Genomic DNA, 15,241 nt, shown 5'->3' with positions numbered 1-15,241 from the left:
GACACAGGCTACATTAAAGCTAAATTAAGTCACAAAAGGACAAAGATGTCTGATCCCACTTATCGTGGTACTCAGGAGTCAAATTCACAGAAAGTAGAAAGGTTGTTACCAGAAGTTGGGGGAAGAAATGGAGAGTTCTGTTTAATGGGTACAAAGTTTCACATAAGAAGATGAAACCTGCTGGAGAGGGCTGGAGAGAGAAGAGCAGGAAAGGTGCTGCCATGCATGCAAACTGACCCAAGTTTGGGTCCCCTAGGCCCTGCCAGGTGTGATCCCTGAGCAAGAGCCAAGAGTAAGCCCAGCATCAACAAACAAAACAAACACTGTCCTCCCGTTGTTCATCGATTTGGTCGAGCGGGCCCAGTAACGTCTCCATTGTGAGACTTCTTGTTACTGTGTTCGGCATATTGAATACTCAGTAGCTTGCCAGGCTCTCCGAAAGCCCAGCATCAAAAACAAAATAAAGTTCTGAGGAAGGATAATGATGGTACTCAATGCGAATATAATCATAACACTACATTGTACACTTAAAAGTGGTCCTTTTTTTAATCTTTAAAAAAAAATTTCAGTTTCCATAAAGTTTTACAGGAACATAGTCACTCATTCATTTACATCTTGCCTGTGGCGGCTTTCATTTTACAATGGCTGAGAACAGAATAATCTGAGAACATATGTGGCATTTTCACTGCTCTGTACTGCTAAGAGACACCCTTTATTTATAACTTACTAAGCATTTTGAGACTTGTACGTATCATTACACTGCAAACTTTATTTTCATTTTTTTTAATTTTTTTGGCTTTAGGGCCACAGCCAGCGGCTCTTAAGGCTTATTCCTGACTCTGCATTCAGGGATCACTTGTGGCAAGGGTAAGGGACCATACATGGTGCCAGGGATCTAACCTGGCTTGGAAGTATGCAAGGCAAGTGCCATGCCCACTGTATTATCTCTCTGGTTGCCAAACTTCTAAAAAGTGGATGTGCAAATTCCTCATGGTCAATTAGAGAAAAGTGGAATTCAAGTGATACTTTCAGTTGTAGATTTCATCTAATATAAAAATATTATGTTCATTATATAAAATTTTAGCTGTACACAAATGTTATTAGCAGATTACATTCATATTCCCAACTCACAAGAAAGCAAGTCAGAAAAATTTAGTATTTTAAAATAAATTCTCAATTACAGTAGAATGTCTTCACAAAAATTAAAATAAAAACAGGACTGCAAAATAAGCTTCTGGATGGCTCATTTATTAGCCAAGCAAAGAGAGTAACAATTTAAGACTATGTTGTCACAGATAGGGAAAATAATCCAGAGACAGTAACTTGAGTATCAGCCTTTTGGTGAAAACTATTGCTCAGAGAGGTAAGGCAGTTAGTAGCAATACCATGATCAATTAAAAAACAAAGTAAATTATTTCAAGATTTTGGCTCTTAATGTGTCAACTGATGTTACAAATATTAAGTTGCCGCTTGAGTCAGGGACAAATCTGAAGTGACTATGATATTAGCCTCTATGAATATTGTGTGGAAGAACTAGAAACAGTATTTTTAACAAGGCTGAGAAAACATGAATACAATACAACATAAAGTGGAAAAAAAAATATATATATAATGTTGTAAAAACATATGTATAGAACAAAATGTTCTATGTTGTGGGCCTTTCCTTCCCCTTCACCCCCCCCCCATTTGAGCTGGGGGGGTGCAGGGGGCAGACCTGCTAAGGATTTATAAGTTACTCCTGGGGAGATGAGGGGCTGGGGAAGGATAACGGACCTCTTTATGATGCCAGGAACAGAACCCATACATGCAAAGCAAGTACTCTACAACTGAGTCTATTCCCTGGCCTGATGTGATGATTAATTCAACCTAAAATTATAGAACAGCACTTTAAGCAAAATATATGGTAAAGACATTTCGACAAATGTCATCTGAATTACAAGTAGTGACAATCTGCATGATATATTTCTTGTGCTGTCAATAGTCAAACAAGACACCATATCACCATTTCTACATAAATATGTGGTAACTATTTTCCAAGCGAAGGACAGATCCAGTACTGTTTTCTCAGGCATCAATTTATATTGATCCTATTTATATTTATTTTAAGTTCAAAGTAAATCTCCATACTTCAGAGTTCTTTTCATGATTAACTGACGTGTTTCCAATAATTTTCTAGTTTTGCTGTTCCTGTAGCCTGGGAATTGAACCCAGGGTCTTATGTCTCAAATGCTAACATTCACCTCACCTTTCACTTAATTTTCCATTGAAAGAAATTTGTCTACAAACAGTGATATGCTACAAGGCAAAAAAATACCAGACAAATCGAATAAATTACTTCCAAACAACAAATATGCTCAAATTCAGGTGCTCATGGATTGATATTTGTTTCACCCATTAGTGCAGAACGTATTTTTCAAAAAATGAAATATGTAAAAACCTCATTAAAATCATTATTAAAAGATGAATTTTTTTCCAATCAACTTTGATGACAGGAAGACCAACTCTAAAGCTCAGAGAAGAAAAATGGTGGAGCAGGAGTGTAGCTCAGGGGTAGAGAGCATGCTTCTCACAAGTTCTATCTCCAGCTGGAGGAGGGGGAGACGCCAACGGTAGGATATGGAGCTAGTTTAGGTGTCTGGAGTGGGTTTCACATGTAGGAAGTTCTATCTCTAATTACGAACAATTACTAACAATTACTAACACCACATGACCTTTATACTGACACAATAGTTGTTACCAGAGGGAAAGGGAAGTGGGTGGAGGAGGAGTTAAAGAGGTCAATTAGACAATGAAGAAGGATTTTATCATTTTGGTGATAATTGTGGTGTGGATCATAGATTTAAAAATGTGTGAAGATACACTCCTAAAACATATTTAGGGTTTGTAAACCAATGTTACTAAAATGAAAAGAAAAAATATATTTTAAAGCACAGAAATGTGGGGCTGGAGCCATAGCACAGCAAATAGGGCATTTGCCTTGCACCCGGCCGACCCAGGTTCAATTCCCAGCATCCCATATGGTCCCCCGAGCACCTCCAGGAGTGATTCCTGGGTGCATGAGCCAGGAGTAACCCCTGTGCATCGCCAGGTGTGACCAAAAAAGGAAGAAAAAAAAAAAACACAGAAATGTGAGGCTGGAAAGACAGAAGAGGAGGTAAGGTGCTTGCCTTACATGTGGTCAATCCCTGTTCAATCTCCAACCCCAGTTCAATCCTTAATCACATATAGGCCTCAAGCACTACCAGGAGTGATTCCTGAACTAGAGTCAGGAGTAAGTCCTGAGCACTGCTAGATGGGGACAATGCCCCACCCTCCAAACAACAGGACAAATATTTTCTTTGTATTAAGCACTACACAAAATTACTTATTTTGGTTTCTTGAATGACAAATCCTAAAATATTTAGCATTTTAGCCTTTCACAGAAAAAAAAAACACATTTACTGACAGACTTTTCCAAAACTGCTTGAATTAGTGTATTTTTAAGTTAATAAAATTATAATGATCCTTGCCCAAATCTAAAATGAAAAACTGTAAAACTTTTAAGGGAAAGTAAATATGCAGAAAGAATAAAATACAAAAACCATAGAGGAAATAAATCTACTTAAGAGTTAGAAAGATAGTAGGGAGGTTGAGGTATTTGCCTTGCATGCAGCTGAGCCCAGTTCAATCCTTGGGACCGAAATGGTCCAGACTCAGAAACAGTCCCAAGTGTTCTGGGTGTGTCAACAAACCTCCCTAAAAAACACCTTTAAAACCTTACAAACAAGGGGAGCCCCAGGCACCTTAAAATTTTAGGTCAGAGAAAAGGAACCAGCACACCAAAGGAGAGAACTAAGTGAAGTTCTTGAGAATGGACCAATATAAAATCTACTGGAATTCTTAAAAACAGATGCTTTGGTTTAGCAATAGTGGCAAGGTCCACTCTGTTCGGAAATTGGGCTGAAGAGATAGTACAGGGTGAGGACCACCAAGAATGTTCCCCCAAGCACGACCAAGTATAGCTCAAATCCTCCCCCCTCAAAAAGAAAAGAAAAAAGATGGGAGTAAGATAAACTGCAAATTGCAAGTCAACTCTGAAAGGTTTACTACAAATTAAACTGAGAAACCTGAGTGGCTGAAGGGGACAGCTCCAGGTGGGTACGGAACAAAGGAATGAAAACTTCCCTCTGAAGACAGGAACAATCACAACTTATTTGAATGCTCATAGGAAGGATCCAGTAAAAGGGGGTAACTGACTATGCAGGATGGAAAAGAAGCAATTACTAGAATAACTAACAAGGGGGATTTAGTACACAAAGAAAAGGCAAAATTTTACTTAAGGGGAGAGATAAAGGGGATCAAACATAAGCCTTCAAATCTGTGCAATGGATGTTAGACAACAGTACACACAATCGATTTAGTAGAAACCAAAAAACGGAGGCATGCTAAGGGCCAAAGTTCCTCCCTATGAAAGTTTCAATATAAGGGGAAAGAAATATGTAACTTACAGAAATACATAATGGCTTAGGGGAAAATGCTGCAAAGGACAAAAAGGAGTATAAAATACACAATGTGGGAGGGACAAAATGAGGAAGAATTAGAAAGGATTGACAGAGAAGATAATGCCTGAATTCACAAGGCAAACGTGAATGAAAAATGAGAGCATGTGTCAAGAAAAGTAGCACACAGAGAAAAGATGAAGCCAAACAGTCTACTGGAAAAATAGTGGGCCATGGAAGTTTGCTTCTGAGGAATCAAATGAGAATACACAATCCATTTATATTCTAATGCTCAGTACTCGCTCTAAATGTATGCAGCCCAAGTATTTGCTCTAAATATATTTTCAAATAGTAGTTAGGTTGTCATGAAGTAAGAACATACGACTGTTACTGTAAAGCCTAAATTACAATCTATATATTCTTAGAAAGTCCTTGGTACATAGGGAACATTAAACAACTTCAGGTTTAATTATCCTAAGATTATTGCTGATTGTCGTTAATAAAAAGATAAAATCTGAATCCCTCTGTAGAGGTATTTCCAGTGAAATTCCCAAATTATAATTTATTTCCAACCTCTCTAAAAACAATTATAGGGACTGGCAAGATAGTACAGTGGGTAAGGCTCCTACCCTACTGGGTTCAATCATTAGCACCCCAGATGATCTCCCGAGCTCCACCAGGAGTGATCCCTGAGCGCAGAGCCAGGAGTAAGTCCTGAGTACCACTTGGTATGGTCTCCAAACCAAAATAAATAAATTTCATTCAGCTTTCACTCATCCCCCAAAGTAAAACTAGAACAGGAACATACTGTTTCCTGTGAATTGAATTGACTTGATGAGTGGCTTCATTCTGGGATCCAGAATGGAGATTTATATCCAATAGAGGTCAAAGGAAAAAAACATCTGCTTGTCTGTCAGTTTGCCCAATTAAATAACATCCTAGAAACAGACCAGATCACCAGAGATTAGCTCTACAAACCCATTATCTACCAAATGCATTAAAACTGGGTCTACAATCAAAGAATTCAACTGGGAATAAACAGAATTTCTTTAGATAGAATTAAAAAAATTCTATCTAAATAGCCTGTAAAATGTATCATGATGTTATAATATATAGATCTATACCATGAATTTCTGGATTAAAAAATTAACAAAAACCACTGAAAAATGCTCCTAACATTGTCAAATATGACATACCATGGAAAAAAGCAAATTATAAGTACATAGCAAAAAGAAAGGAATAAAGCTTATAAAAGTTGCCAGAGGTCAATGCTGGATGAAAATATGAAAATGATTTTTTCCCTTCTTATCTAAATTTCCAACAGTGAACACATAATACTTTCATTTACTAACAATATATACATAACATGCTTTATATAATACATATGTGTGGATACACATATATATATGTAGTGAGTAAAAGAGAGGACACAAGCAAGTGCATATGATCTCCCACTGAGTCATATATCCTTTTCTCCTGACTTGAAAAAAATTTTTGAGGAGGAAGGGTGGTTTGGTCACACCCAGCAGTGCTCAGGGCTGACTCCTGGCTCTGTGCTCAGGGGTCACTCCTGGTAGGGCTTGGGGGACCATATGGGGTGCTGGGGACCAAACCCGGGTTAGCCACACGCAAGAAAGTGCCCTATCCGCTGTACTATCACTCGGGTCCCTGAATTAATTTTTACAGCTATACTGAAGTATAATGTATATGCTATAAATTCACATATAAATATACAACTCAAAAACGTTTTGCAGTCATCTGCACAAAACCGTTTTAGAACATTCCATTATATAAAACTTTCTATCACACCAATTTGTAGCCAATCACTTTGCCAGCTCCAAGCCTCAGACAACAGTGACCCACTTTCCATCCTGGCAAATTTGCCTTTTGGGGGGCATTTTAAACTTTCTTTAAGTTCTTATTTTTCAGGGTTTGGGGGTGTTCAATCTTGAAGTGTTCAAGTGTTTTGGCTCTAGGCTCAAGAATCACTCATAGAAAAAATAAAGGGAAAAAAAAAGAATCACTCATAGAGAGGTTGGGAGACGACATGGGATTTGAACTCAGGTAAACTGCACGCAAGGCAAAAGTCTTACCCACTGTATTACTGCTCCAGTCCCAGCATTTCATATAAACAGAATTAAACAAGAAAAAAAATGCATATCGATGCCAGAGCATTAATAAAATGAACAGGCCATTCGCCTTGCATGCAGCCATCTCAGAATTGATCCCTGAAACCCCTACTGTCCCCCAGCACCACCAGGAGTGATTCCTGAGTTCAGGGTCAAGAATAAACCCTGAGCACTGCAAAGTGGAGCCCATAACCCCCCCCCCAAAAAAAAGGAACACATTATAATGGTAATAGCTAACATTTGAATCAAATTACTGACCTGCCTTGCACATTGCAACCCCTCCAACCCCCCCCACCCCGACTCAATTTCCAGCATCCCATATGGTCCCGCAAGCACCGCCAGGAGTAATTCCTGAGTGCAGAGCCAGGAGTAATTCCTGAGTGCAGAGCCAGGAATAACCCCTATGCATCACCGGGTGTGACCCAAAAAGCAAAAAAAAAAAAAAAAGTTATTGACCAAGCCCCAGCAGTGTCTACATGAATTAAATATATATAGTATAAAGATATGTATTATTTTTATAACTTTGTAACCTACCTATTCATAACTTTTCTCTCAAAATCAACATAATTTTTTTAAAAAAATTAGCCATGATACAAAGCTGCCCTAAAAATATTTCTGCAGAACATCACCCCAATTTTCATAATTCTGGCAATGTAGACACTCATGCGTCTATATTCTACAAACACTATATGAGAACCTAGTGTGCGCACCACGCAATGAGTGAACGAAAGGACACAATCTCTGTAATCGTGAATTTTTAGCCTGCAAACATTTCAGCTAAGGGAAAAGAAAAAATGAAAAATGAAAAGGGGAGCATGTAAATTCAAGAAAGGCAAATACCACATACCATGTAACACAAATCCAAATTTAATTCTCTTATATCAGTCTCGCCATCTCCTACTGATCTAACTTCAGATTAATCTTCATAAAACATTTACATATTTTTATGCCAAAAAGTCCATAGCTCCTTAGTACAGCTCAAGTATATCTTACCTACTTCCTACATTAGCAATTTCAACTTCATCACTCAAAGTTTCCCTTTTCCCATTATTTCCCTACAATCTTTTTCAAGACCATTAGGTAAAATTCAATGCCTACCTTACAAAAAAAATCTTTAAAACAAGAAATGCTTTCAATACTTTATTGCCTACATCAACACTGTCAAGTATACATTCACTTTCAGTGAAAAATGGTTTCATTTAAAAACTAATCCTTCCATGAATATTCCTTATTCTGTCCTCTTATCACAGGGGACTTTTGTCCCATTAACTAATCTTCAACTAACCTCTCCGTATTTTTTTTCCTTCAGGCAATTAACATGTTCTCTTCCATCTCAAAAAAGAATCTTTTTTCCTTGTCACATAAAAGGCATTATCCTAAAACCTCCTCACCTCCTCCTCTTGAAATACCAAACTTCTGAAAAAATGTCTACTTCACTTAGTTCCCTATACTCCGTCTGATAATTCCCTATCATTCCTTTGAAACTTTCACCACGAATGAGTAATTTCCTGGCTTCCAAGCCTACCTTCATTGTTTATTTTTTAATTCTCAGCATAATCAAACATTGTTTGAAAGCACTCTTCACTAGATCTTATTTTTGTTGTGTGTTTTTTTAAGAGGTCTCCCTAGCAAGGCTTGTGGGTAGGAGGCTTTCCATGGAAACCTCAGAGCTCCTCTTCACCACTTTGAACAATCTCCCTGGGCCTGGATCTTCTGTTGTTTTATTTTAAAGCATCAATTAGTTTTTCTCCTGCTTGCAGACTGTTCCTTTTTCAGTTTCAATGGCTTATGGGTTGATCAAATTAATATGCTCAAAGAACTGGACATGGGATACTACATCATTTAAAATATCTCACTTTACACATATCTCTTATTCTAACACTTATTACACTGATCCACTTCAATATTCATTCCCTAGCTCTACCAGGAGTCTAGGTAAAACTATTTGAAGGCAAAAAAAAAAAAAATCCTTGCTATTATTCAGTTTTTCAAAATCATTTTTTAAATGCTACATCTTATTTCAAAAGAAAACATTTCAGTTACGTATCCTTTTCCTATTCTTACCAGTCCATCAGCCCAGAGTGAGGAAAGCAGCCTAAGGAATGGTAACAGACAAAAAGTATGTTTGTTAAAGTTATATTAGAATTAAGATTTCATGTATTTCCATCTTAAAAGTACTCACTTTAAAATGAACTTAAATCCTATAAGGTAAAATTTGGCTTCCCTCTCCACTTAACAAAAAGAAGATGCAATCAAAACTGAGTTTTGGTCTCAGGTACATGGAAGTTCCTAAAACTCACATACATGGAAATAACATGATTTCTTTTGTTGCACAGTCTTACCATTAATGTGAACGGATACTACAAGATCAAGTGCTGACTCATACTGAAAAAAGCATAGCGATTACTCCAGAGGTCTTAGTCGAAAAGATCAAGAAAGAGCCCATGTTATCATCTGTTATAAACGTGTTCTCCGATGAAAATTTTCTTGTGATGCCTCAAGTTCTGTCTAAAATGGATGCTTGAGAAGTCACCCCATTCCTTTTTGGGACGCCAGCAAATAAATGTTGGCTTTCTCGGTGCAGTTGTCCTGCTCACTTAGATTGTGAATCTCCTTGTTCATCAGTATTTAACAGCAAATAACATAATGAATGTCCAGAAATAATCTGTACCTTATTCAGTTAGCATATTTATTAAGATACCATCTCCTCACTTGTAGCAAAATTCAAAAGGGTTTGTCTTCAGAAGCTTTTTTACATGTTGTTTTTTCCTACCTCAGAGACATACAGGTCATTTTTTTTTAACAAACAAGTTAAACATGCAATGTTTTAAAGTTATTTTAAGTTAATCCAAACTTCCTAAGTGCTCATGATGACTTAAACGATTTACTATTTAAACTACACTACCATAAATTCTATTCATCGAAAATTTTCACTTTAATCAATAAAGATTTGACAATGGTTCCCAAACTGGCATTCCATAATCATTCCAGAAGAGAAAGGAATCACTTACCAAGTATCTATTTAAATCCCTTTTAAAAAGCAGAACAGATGTCCTGGAGATATGCTCAACATTTTTTTAAGTTGAATACAAATTATGCATATACAGAAGCAAAGTTCCAAAGACTATTAATAAATGCAGGCTGGTAAACAAACCTTTCAAGGCATTATTTCACAATACTCCTTTAATAGGTCTGCCTCTGGCACTTATACATATATTCAAAAGACATATAATTATGATTATAATAAATATACTGTGCGGACCACATTCAGAGTCCTAACAGAAATATAAGAGAGGATGTATAAGTTCTGCCTGGAGAGGCTTCACAGAGATAATATCCGGGTGATCTCAAAAAGGTAATTCAGTTCTCCAGGCTGCAGGTGCCCATGCCCGTTTCTAATTACAAAACTTCACAAAATTCAACTTTAAGTTAGACATGTCTTTATTTATTTATTTAAGCTACCCATGATGTATCTGATATGCCAAAAACAGTAACAACAAACCTCACAATTTGTTATGAGAAGTTACTGGTGCCCACTCAAGCAAATAGAGCAAATTGATTGATTTATTTATTTTTGCTTTTTGGGTCACAACCCGCGATGCTCAGGGGTTATTCCTGGCTCTGCACTCAGGAATTACTCCTGGCGGTGCTCAGGGGACCATGTGGGATGCTGGGAATTGAACCCGGGTCAGCCGCGTGTAAGGCAAATGCCCTACCCGCTGTGCTATTGCTCCAGTCCTTAAACATGTCTTTAAAAACCATCAAGAATTAAGGTTTTTCCTCCTTTGAAGAAACAAACTCTCTTCAAGAGTATAATGGAAATACTAGTATATAAAACAAGTAAAAATGAATCTGCTCTTTTGAGAAGAGTTACAGAAGTTATAATCAGCCTCCTTAAGTTTAAATAAGAAAAATGAGTCACTAAGGACACTGATTTTCAAAAAGACCACTTAAGGAAAGGCAACAATTTATATATAAGATAGCATTATTTCCTCTGAAGTCTCTCTAAACTTTTTCCGCAGGCAGTTAACCACTCCTTATTTTATCTCCCAATATACCTGGCATATTCTTTCATTATAATTACTATAAAACTAGCCCTAACTTCACCTATTTTTTTCCTTTTTGGTTTTTGGGCCACACCCAGCAGTGCTCAAGGGTTACTCCTAGCTCTGTGCTCAGAAATTATTCCTGAAGCTGCCTGGAGAACCATATGAGATGCCGGGGATCAAAGCAGGCTCAGCTGTGTGAAAGGCAAGCTTTATGCCCTCTACCTGCCGTACTGTCCTTCAGCCCCTAATTTTACCTTTTTCAAAGTATCCGTGTCCCTCTACTACACTGGAAGTTCCCTGAAAACAGCGCCTATTTTAATTTTGTTCTATCCCCACCAACAGAATAAAAAGGTTAAGTTAGATTTGACTATTTTCAGAAGATTTAAAACTAGCTCAGTGCCTGGCACAAAGTAGCATTTAATAAACTGTCAAACGACTTTACTGAAAATAAGATCATTGAATAATATTCCTAATATAGTTAGAATAGTATCTTATACTGTAGCACTGTCCTCCTGTTGTTCATCGATTTACTCGAGCGGGCCCAGGAACATCTCCATTGTGAGACCTGTTACTGTGTCTGGCATATCGAATACGTTGCGGGGAGCTGGCCAGGCTTTGCCGTGCGGGCTTACACTGTATAGTTTATAAATTTCTACTATATAACTTTATATAGGAATAGAATAAAAAACTGAACATTTGGTCTCAAAGACAAAAACTAAGTAACCTTGGCTTTTTTCCCCTCTGGAGAAAACCATTTTCTCTTGAACACTTAGCTCTTTTTTCCCATTTTTCTCCCATTTTCTTAGTTCCTTTAAATAGAACTATATAGTTTACCTTTAAAAAAAAAATTTAAGTAACCTTTATAGTTTCAACTTGCTCAAATACATTTTATTAATACATCTTGATAAGAAAAATAACTAACCTAAGCAGACCATAAAGATCCCTTGAGCCTGTTAAATGGAAAAACACAGTACCAACTTGTGTGGTGTTAATCTCTAACTTTGAAGCTGGAACTATGTTCTTTCTAGACCTCAGTTTTGGTCATCTGTCAAAGGGGAGGAAGAACCATTCTTTTAAAATTTCTTTTCAGCTCTCATAGTGCAGGACCTTAAAACTGCTACCTAGAATGCTTCAGCTCTCAATTCAGCATGAGTGAGAACTTGATGCATGGTCTGTAAATGGTGCGCTGGGTTTGGCATCGGAATGGGCAGAGTTTCCATACCAGCTCTGTGATTATTTAGCTGTGTAATTCTGAGCAAGAAGCCCACTCTCTGGATCTCAATTTTCTCAACCTGGAAAAACGAAGTGGTTGGACAACATAATCTCTGTTTATAATGCATCACAAACGCGATATTCTATGGGCATAAAAGACCATAGTCACATGAATACAATACCAAATAAATCATCAAGCCACCTCTAGAAAAAATAGTCAGGTGGGACTGAAACCCCCGCACCTTTTTCGATGTTGAGAGAATTCCAGCATCAACCAAAAAGGTAGAGAATTTCAGGACAGTACTCGTACAAACCTTCTGCCTCTCCCAACTGAGTCTCAAATCCTCTAGCACGTTCTTGTCAAAGGCTACCCAAACATCAGGAACGCAGGCGCTTCATCTATTACCATTCCCCAATTCTTCAGCTGAAGGCACACCGTGTTCCAGTAACGCCCCCCACCCCACTCGTCTGACCCTTTCCAACTAAGGGCACTCAAATACAGAGGACAGAGGAAACCTGCCCTTAATGTCCCCCCCAGTAAACCGCCCCCATCGCCCTCCACCTTCCCGTGACGAGGGACCAAGAGGCGCCCCAGCAGCCAACCCGCCTTCCCCAGAGACGCCCCCATCCTGCCTCGGCCGGCCACGGGCCAAGCTCCTTGACCGGCCCTTCCATTCCGGCGTCCTGAGTCCGTGCGGACCCCAAGACCCGCCTCTGGTCCGGCTGACAGCCCACGGAAGCTCCCCGGCCCCGGCCGCTCCGCCCGAGGCAGCACTGGGCCGGGAAGGGCGCCCCTGGGGCTCCTTCCCGGGACCCGGAGACAAGGGCCGGCGGCAGCCAGCGGGGCCCGCACCCTGGCTCCTCCCCGGGCCGAGCCTCCCCCTCACCGGTATTGCTTGGGGTCGCTGGGAGACTTGACGATCTCCGGGTCTCCGGCATTATTTACAGACCCCCTCCGTCCCTCCTCCTCCGACTCATCGGCTCCTAGGCGGGCAACCCGGCCGCTCTCGTCCAGATTCTGTCCATTGGGCTGCAGGTCCGGGCAGCTGCAGGTCGACTTGGCCTTGTTCCTCCCGGGCATGATTGGGGAAGGAAACGGTCCGCCAGCAGCCGAGGCTTCGCGCCCACTTCGCGCTCCGCCACTCCACAGCACCGCGAGCTCCCGCCCGGCCTCACGCCACCACTTCCTCCCGGCGGCACAGACTGCAGCAACCGTGACTCTCCTCAGCATTCACCACCGCGCCGGAGCGATGGACATCCCGCTCCCCGGGGCCGGCCTCCTCTTCCTCCTCCTTCTCCTCCTCCGGCCGCTCCTCCTCCGCCGCCGCGTTCCAAAGGCGGTGGCGGCCGGCGCTGGTGCTACCGCAGCCGCTGGGGAGGACAGGCCCGAACCCCTCCCCCAACCCGGTCTTGCTCTAGCTCGCTTAGTCCTCCTCCCTCCCCGGCCGCCGCCGACGCTCCCGACCCCAGCCAATCAGAGAGCCGAGAGGCGGTCACGCGCACGGAGCCGGCCAATGGGAGCTGGGAGTCGGAGGAACCTCGGCGACTCGCTGGAATCCTCGGAGCACCCAGAGAGCGCTTCGAAACCCGAGTGGGCGGGGCGCGGAAGGAGAGGCGGGGAGCGGGCCGCGGAGGACGACGGGAGCGGGGCGCCCGGCGACCGCGCCCCGTTTATGACGTCGTGGGGAGTTGGTCGCCGACCCGCCCCGCCCCCCACGCCCGACTGGCGCTTCTCCACCGGGGCGGAATGTTGACTCCGCCCGGGGAGCCACGGGAGGAGAAGACTCGCGAGTGGGGTTTAGGTCCCCCACCCCCGTGCATAGCTTATTTTCTTCCTCCTGCTTATCTTAGGCCCGGGGCAGAGCCTTCGGCTGTCACTTAGGTTTAAAAAAATAATAATAATAAACTCCTTTAAGGCTCTTTCACCGCCCCTGGATAGAAAGAAACTGTCGGGTGAGCTAGCAGCCTGAACTAGCCTTTGAACGTCTCCTCCTACCGCCCACCAAGTCTTGATGCTTTGCTCCTTTCTCGCTGGCCCAGCCTTGGTGCTCTTTGCCGTCTAAAAAGAATGTACCTCGGGCCGGGGTGCGCCGTCGCCTAAGCGGAAACATGTTTTTTAGCTTCCCGACCTAGCGGAGGCTAGTTAATCCCTTTTTAACTGAGCAGCTGCTGTGTGCCTAGCTCCTGCCCTCAAGTCGAATTTCAGATCCGCCCCCGCAGCTGTCAGTGATTTTTGCTTCGCGCTCCAAAACGTAGTTGAAACACAGTTGGAAAATGAAAGGTAGCTGACTTATTACAAAATACAAAAAAGGTGCAAAATAGCTGGGTCCAGAAAGCTAGTACAGGTGGTAAGATGCTCTCTGGCAGAGCCCCCCAAGTCCTCCAGGAGTGAACCCCCTATCTCAGAGCCAGGAGTGAGCCCTGAGCACAACCAGGTGTGGGCTAAAACCCAACAACCAAAAAGAAAGAAAAACTAGCGACACCTTGGACCAAGAGATCCCAGCACGTAAAAAGAATATACATAAAGCAGAAAGCTGTATTGATGTCGGTATAAAACAGTTTTCTAGAGTTAAGTTCTACTAGGGAGAAAACCATCAATTTAAAATAATACTGTAATAACGAATGCAGGGCTAGGATGATTTGGGAAGGTCTAGGGTAACTGCTGAGGTAGATGAAAACCTGACATATAATAGCAGTTGAGAGAATTTAAATGAAAAATAATGTTCAAATACAGCAGTTTATTTTCAGACAAACCAAGAATTTTTTAAAAATAAGCAAACTCCACCTGACTGAGCTCTTTCAGAGCAATAATTTTTTTTCTTAATATTTCCAGTCTTCAGCGAATCTTCCCAGCACATTGTAAAGCAGAAAATAAATGTTTGATGGATAAATAGGTTATGTGACCTGTCTGTTTAGAGAATTTTTTCCCTCCCTACCTCCTTTTCAGTATTGAGTTTAATAGCCAGTATGACCTTTTTTACTCTATAAAGAAACCCCAAAGGACACAGGGACAGTGGTGGAGGTCTTGGACGCTGGTGGTGGTAAGGTACAAAACTTGGTACGCAGATACCATAAATTCCTGGCACCACAACAGCCTCTTGAGAATGCATGGGTGCAGTCCTGGATGTTCTCAGCACCACGGTACCGTCTGAGCAAGAGCAGCGTCCTCAAGCCCCTTGCCTTGAATCATCTACCAGGTTGGCCAAAAATTGCCAGTGGGACCCCTCAACATTCTCATAACTGTTTGGGAACCCGTCCCCAAAATTTCTTCAGAGAAAACAAGCTATTGTTTTTTCTTATTAAAAAAAATTTTAATAGCGAGGCATCATGAGGTACAGTTGCAGACTTATACATTTTTGTGCTTGGGTTTCAA

General features: G+C 41.1%; 1 protein-coding gene across 2 annotated transcripts in view; it reads right to left on the bottom strand.

Annotated features, from left to right (window-relative positions):
* Nucleotides 1-13,254, bottom strand: part of NRDC (nardilysin convertase) — a 68,990-nt gene extending 55,736 nt beyond the window's left edge. Inside the window, exon 1 of one of the 2 annotated variants that reach the window (XM_056122446.1) lies at nt 12,756-13,254. In XM_056122446.1, coding sequence (XP_055978421.1) covers nt 12,756-13,099 — 344 coding nt within the window. In that variant the 5' untranslated portion in view covers nt 13,100-13,254. The remainder of the gene's footprint in view (nt 1-12,755) is intronic. The other variant, XM_056122445.1, reaches the window with a different exon arrangement.
* Between the last annotated feature and the right edge of the window lie 1,987 nt (nt 13,255-15,241).

Source organism: Sorex fumeus, unplaced genomic scaffold (assembly GCF_029834395.1).
Source record: "Sorex fumeus unplaced genomic scaffold, SorFum_2.1 ptg000045l, whole genome shotgun sequence".
NCBI classification, from domain to species: Eukaryota; Metazoa; Chordata; class Mammalia; order Eulipotyphla; family Soricidae; genus Sorex; species Sorex fumeus.
This window is presented reverse-complemented; position numbering and strand designations above follow the sequence as displayed.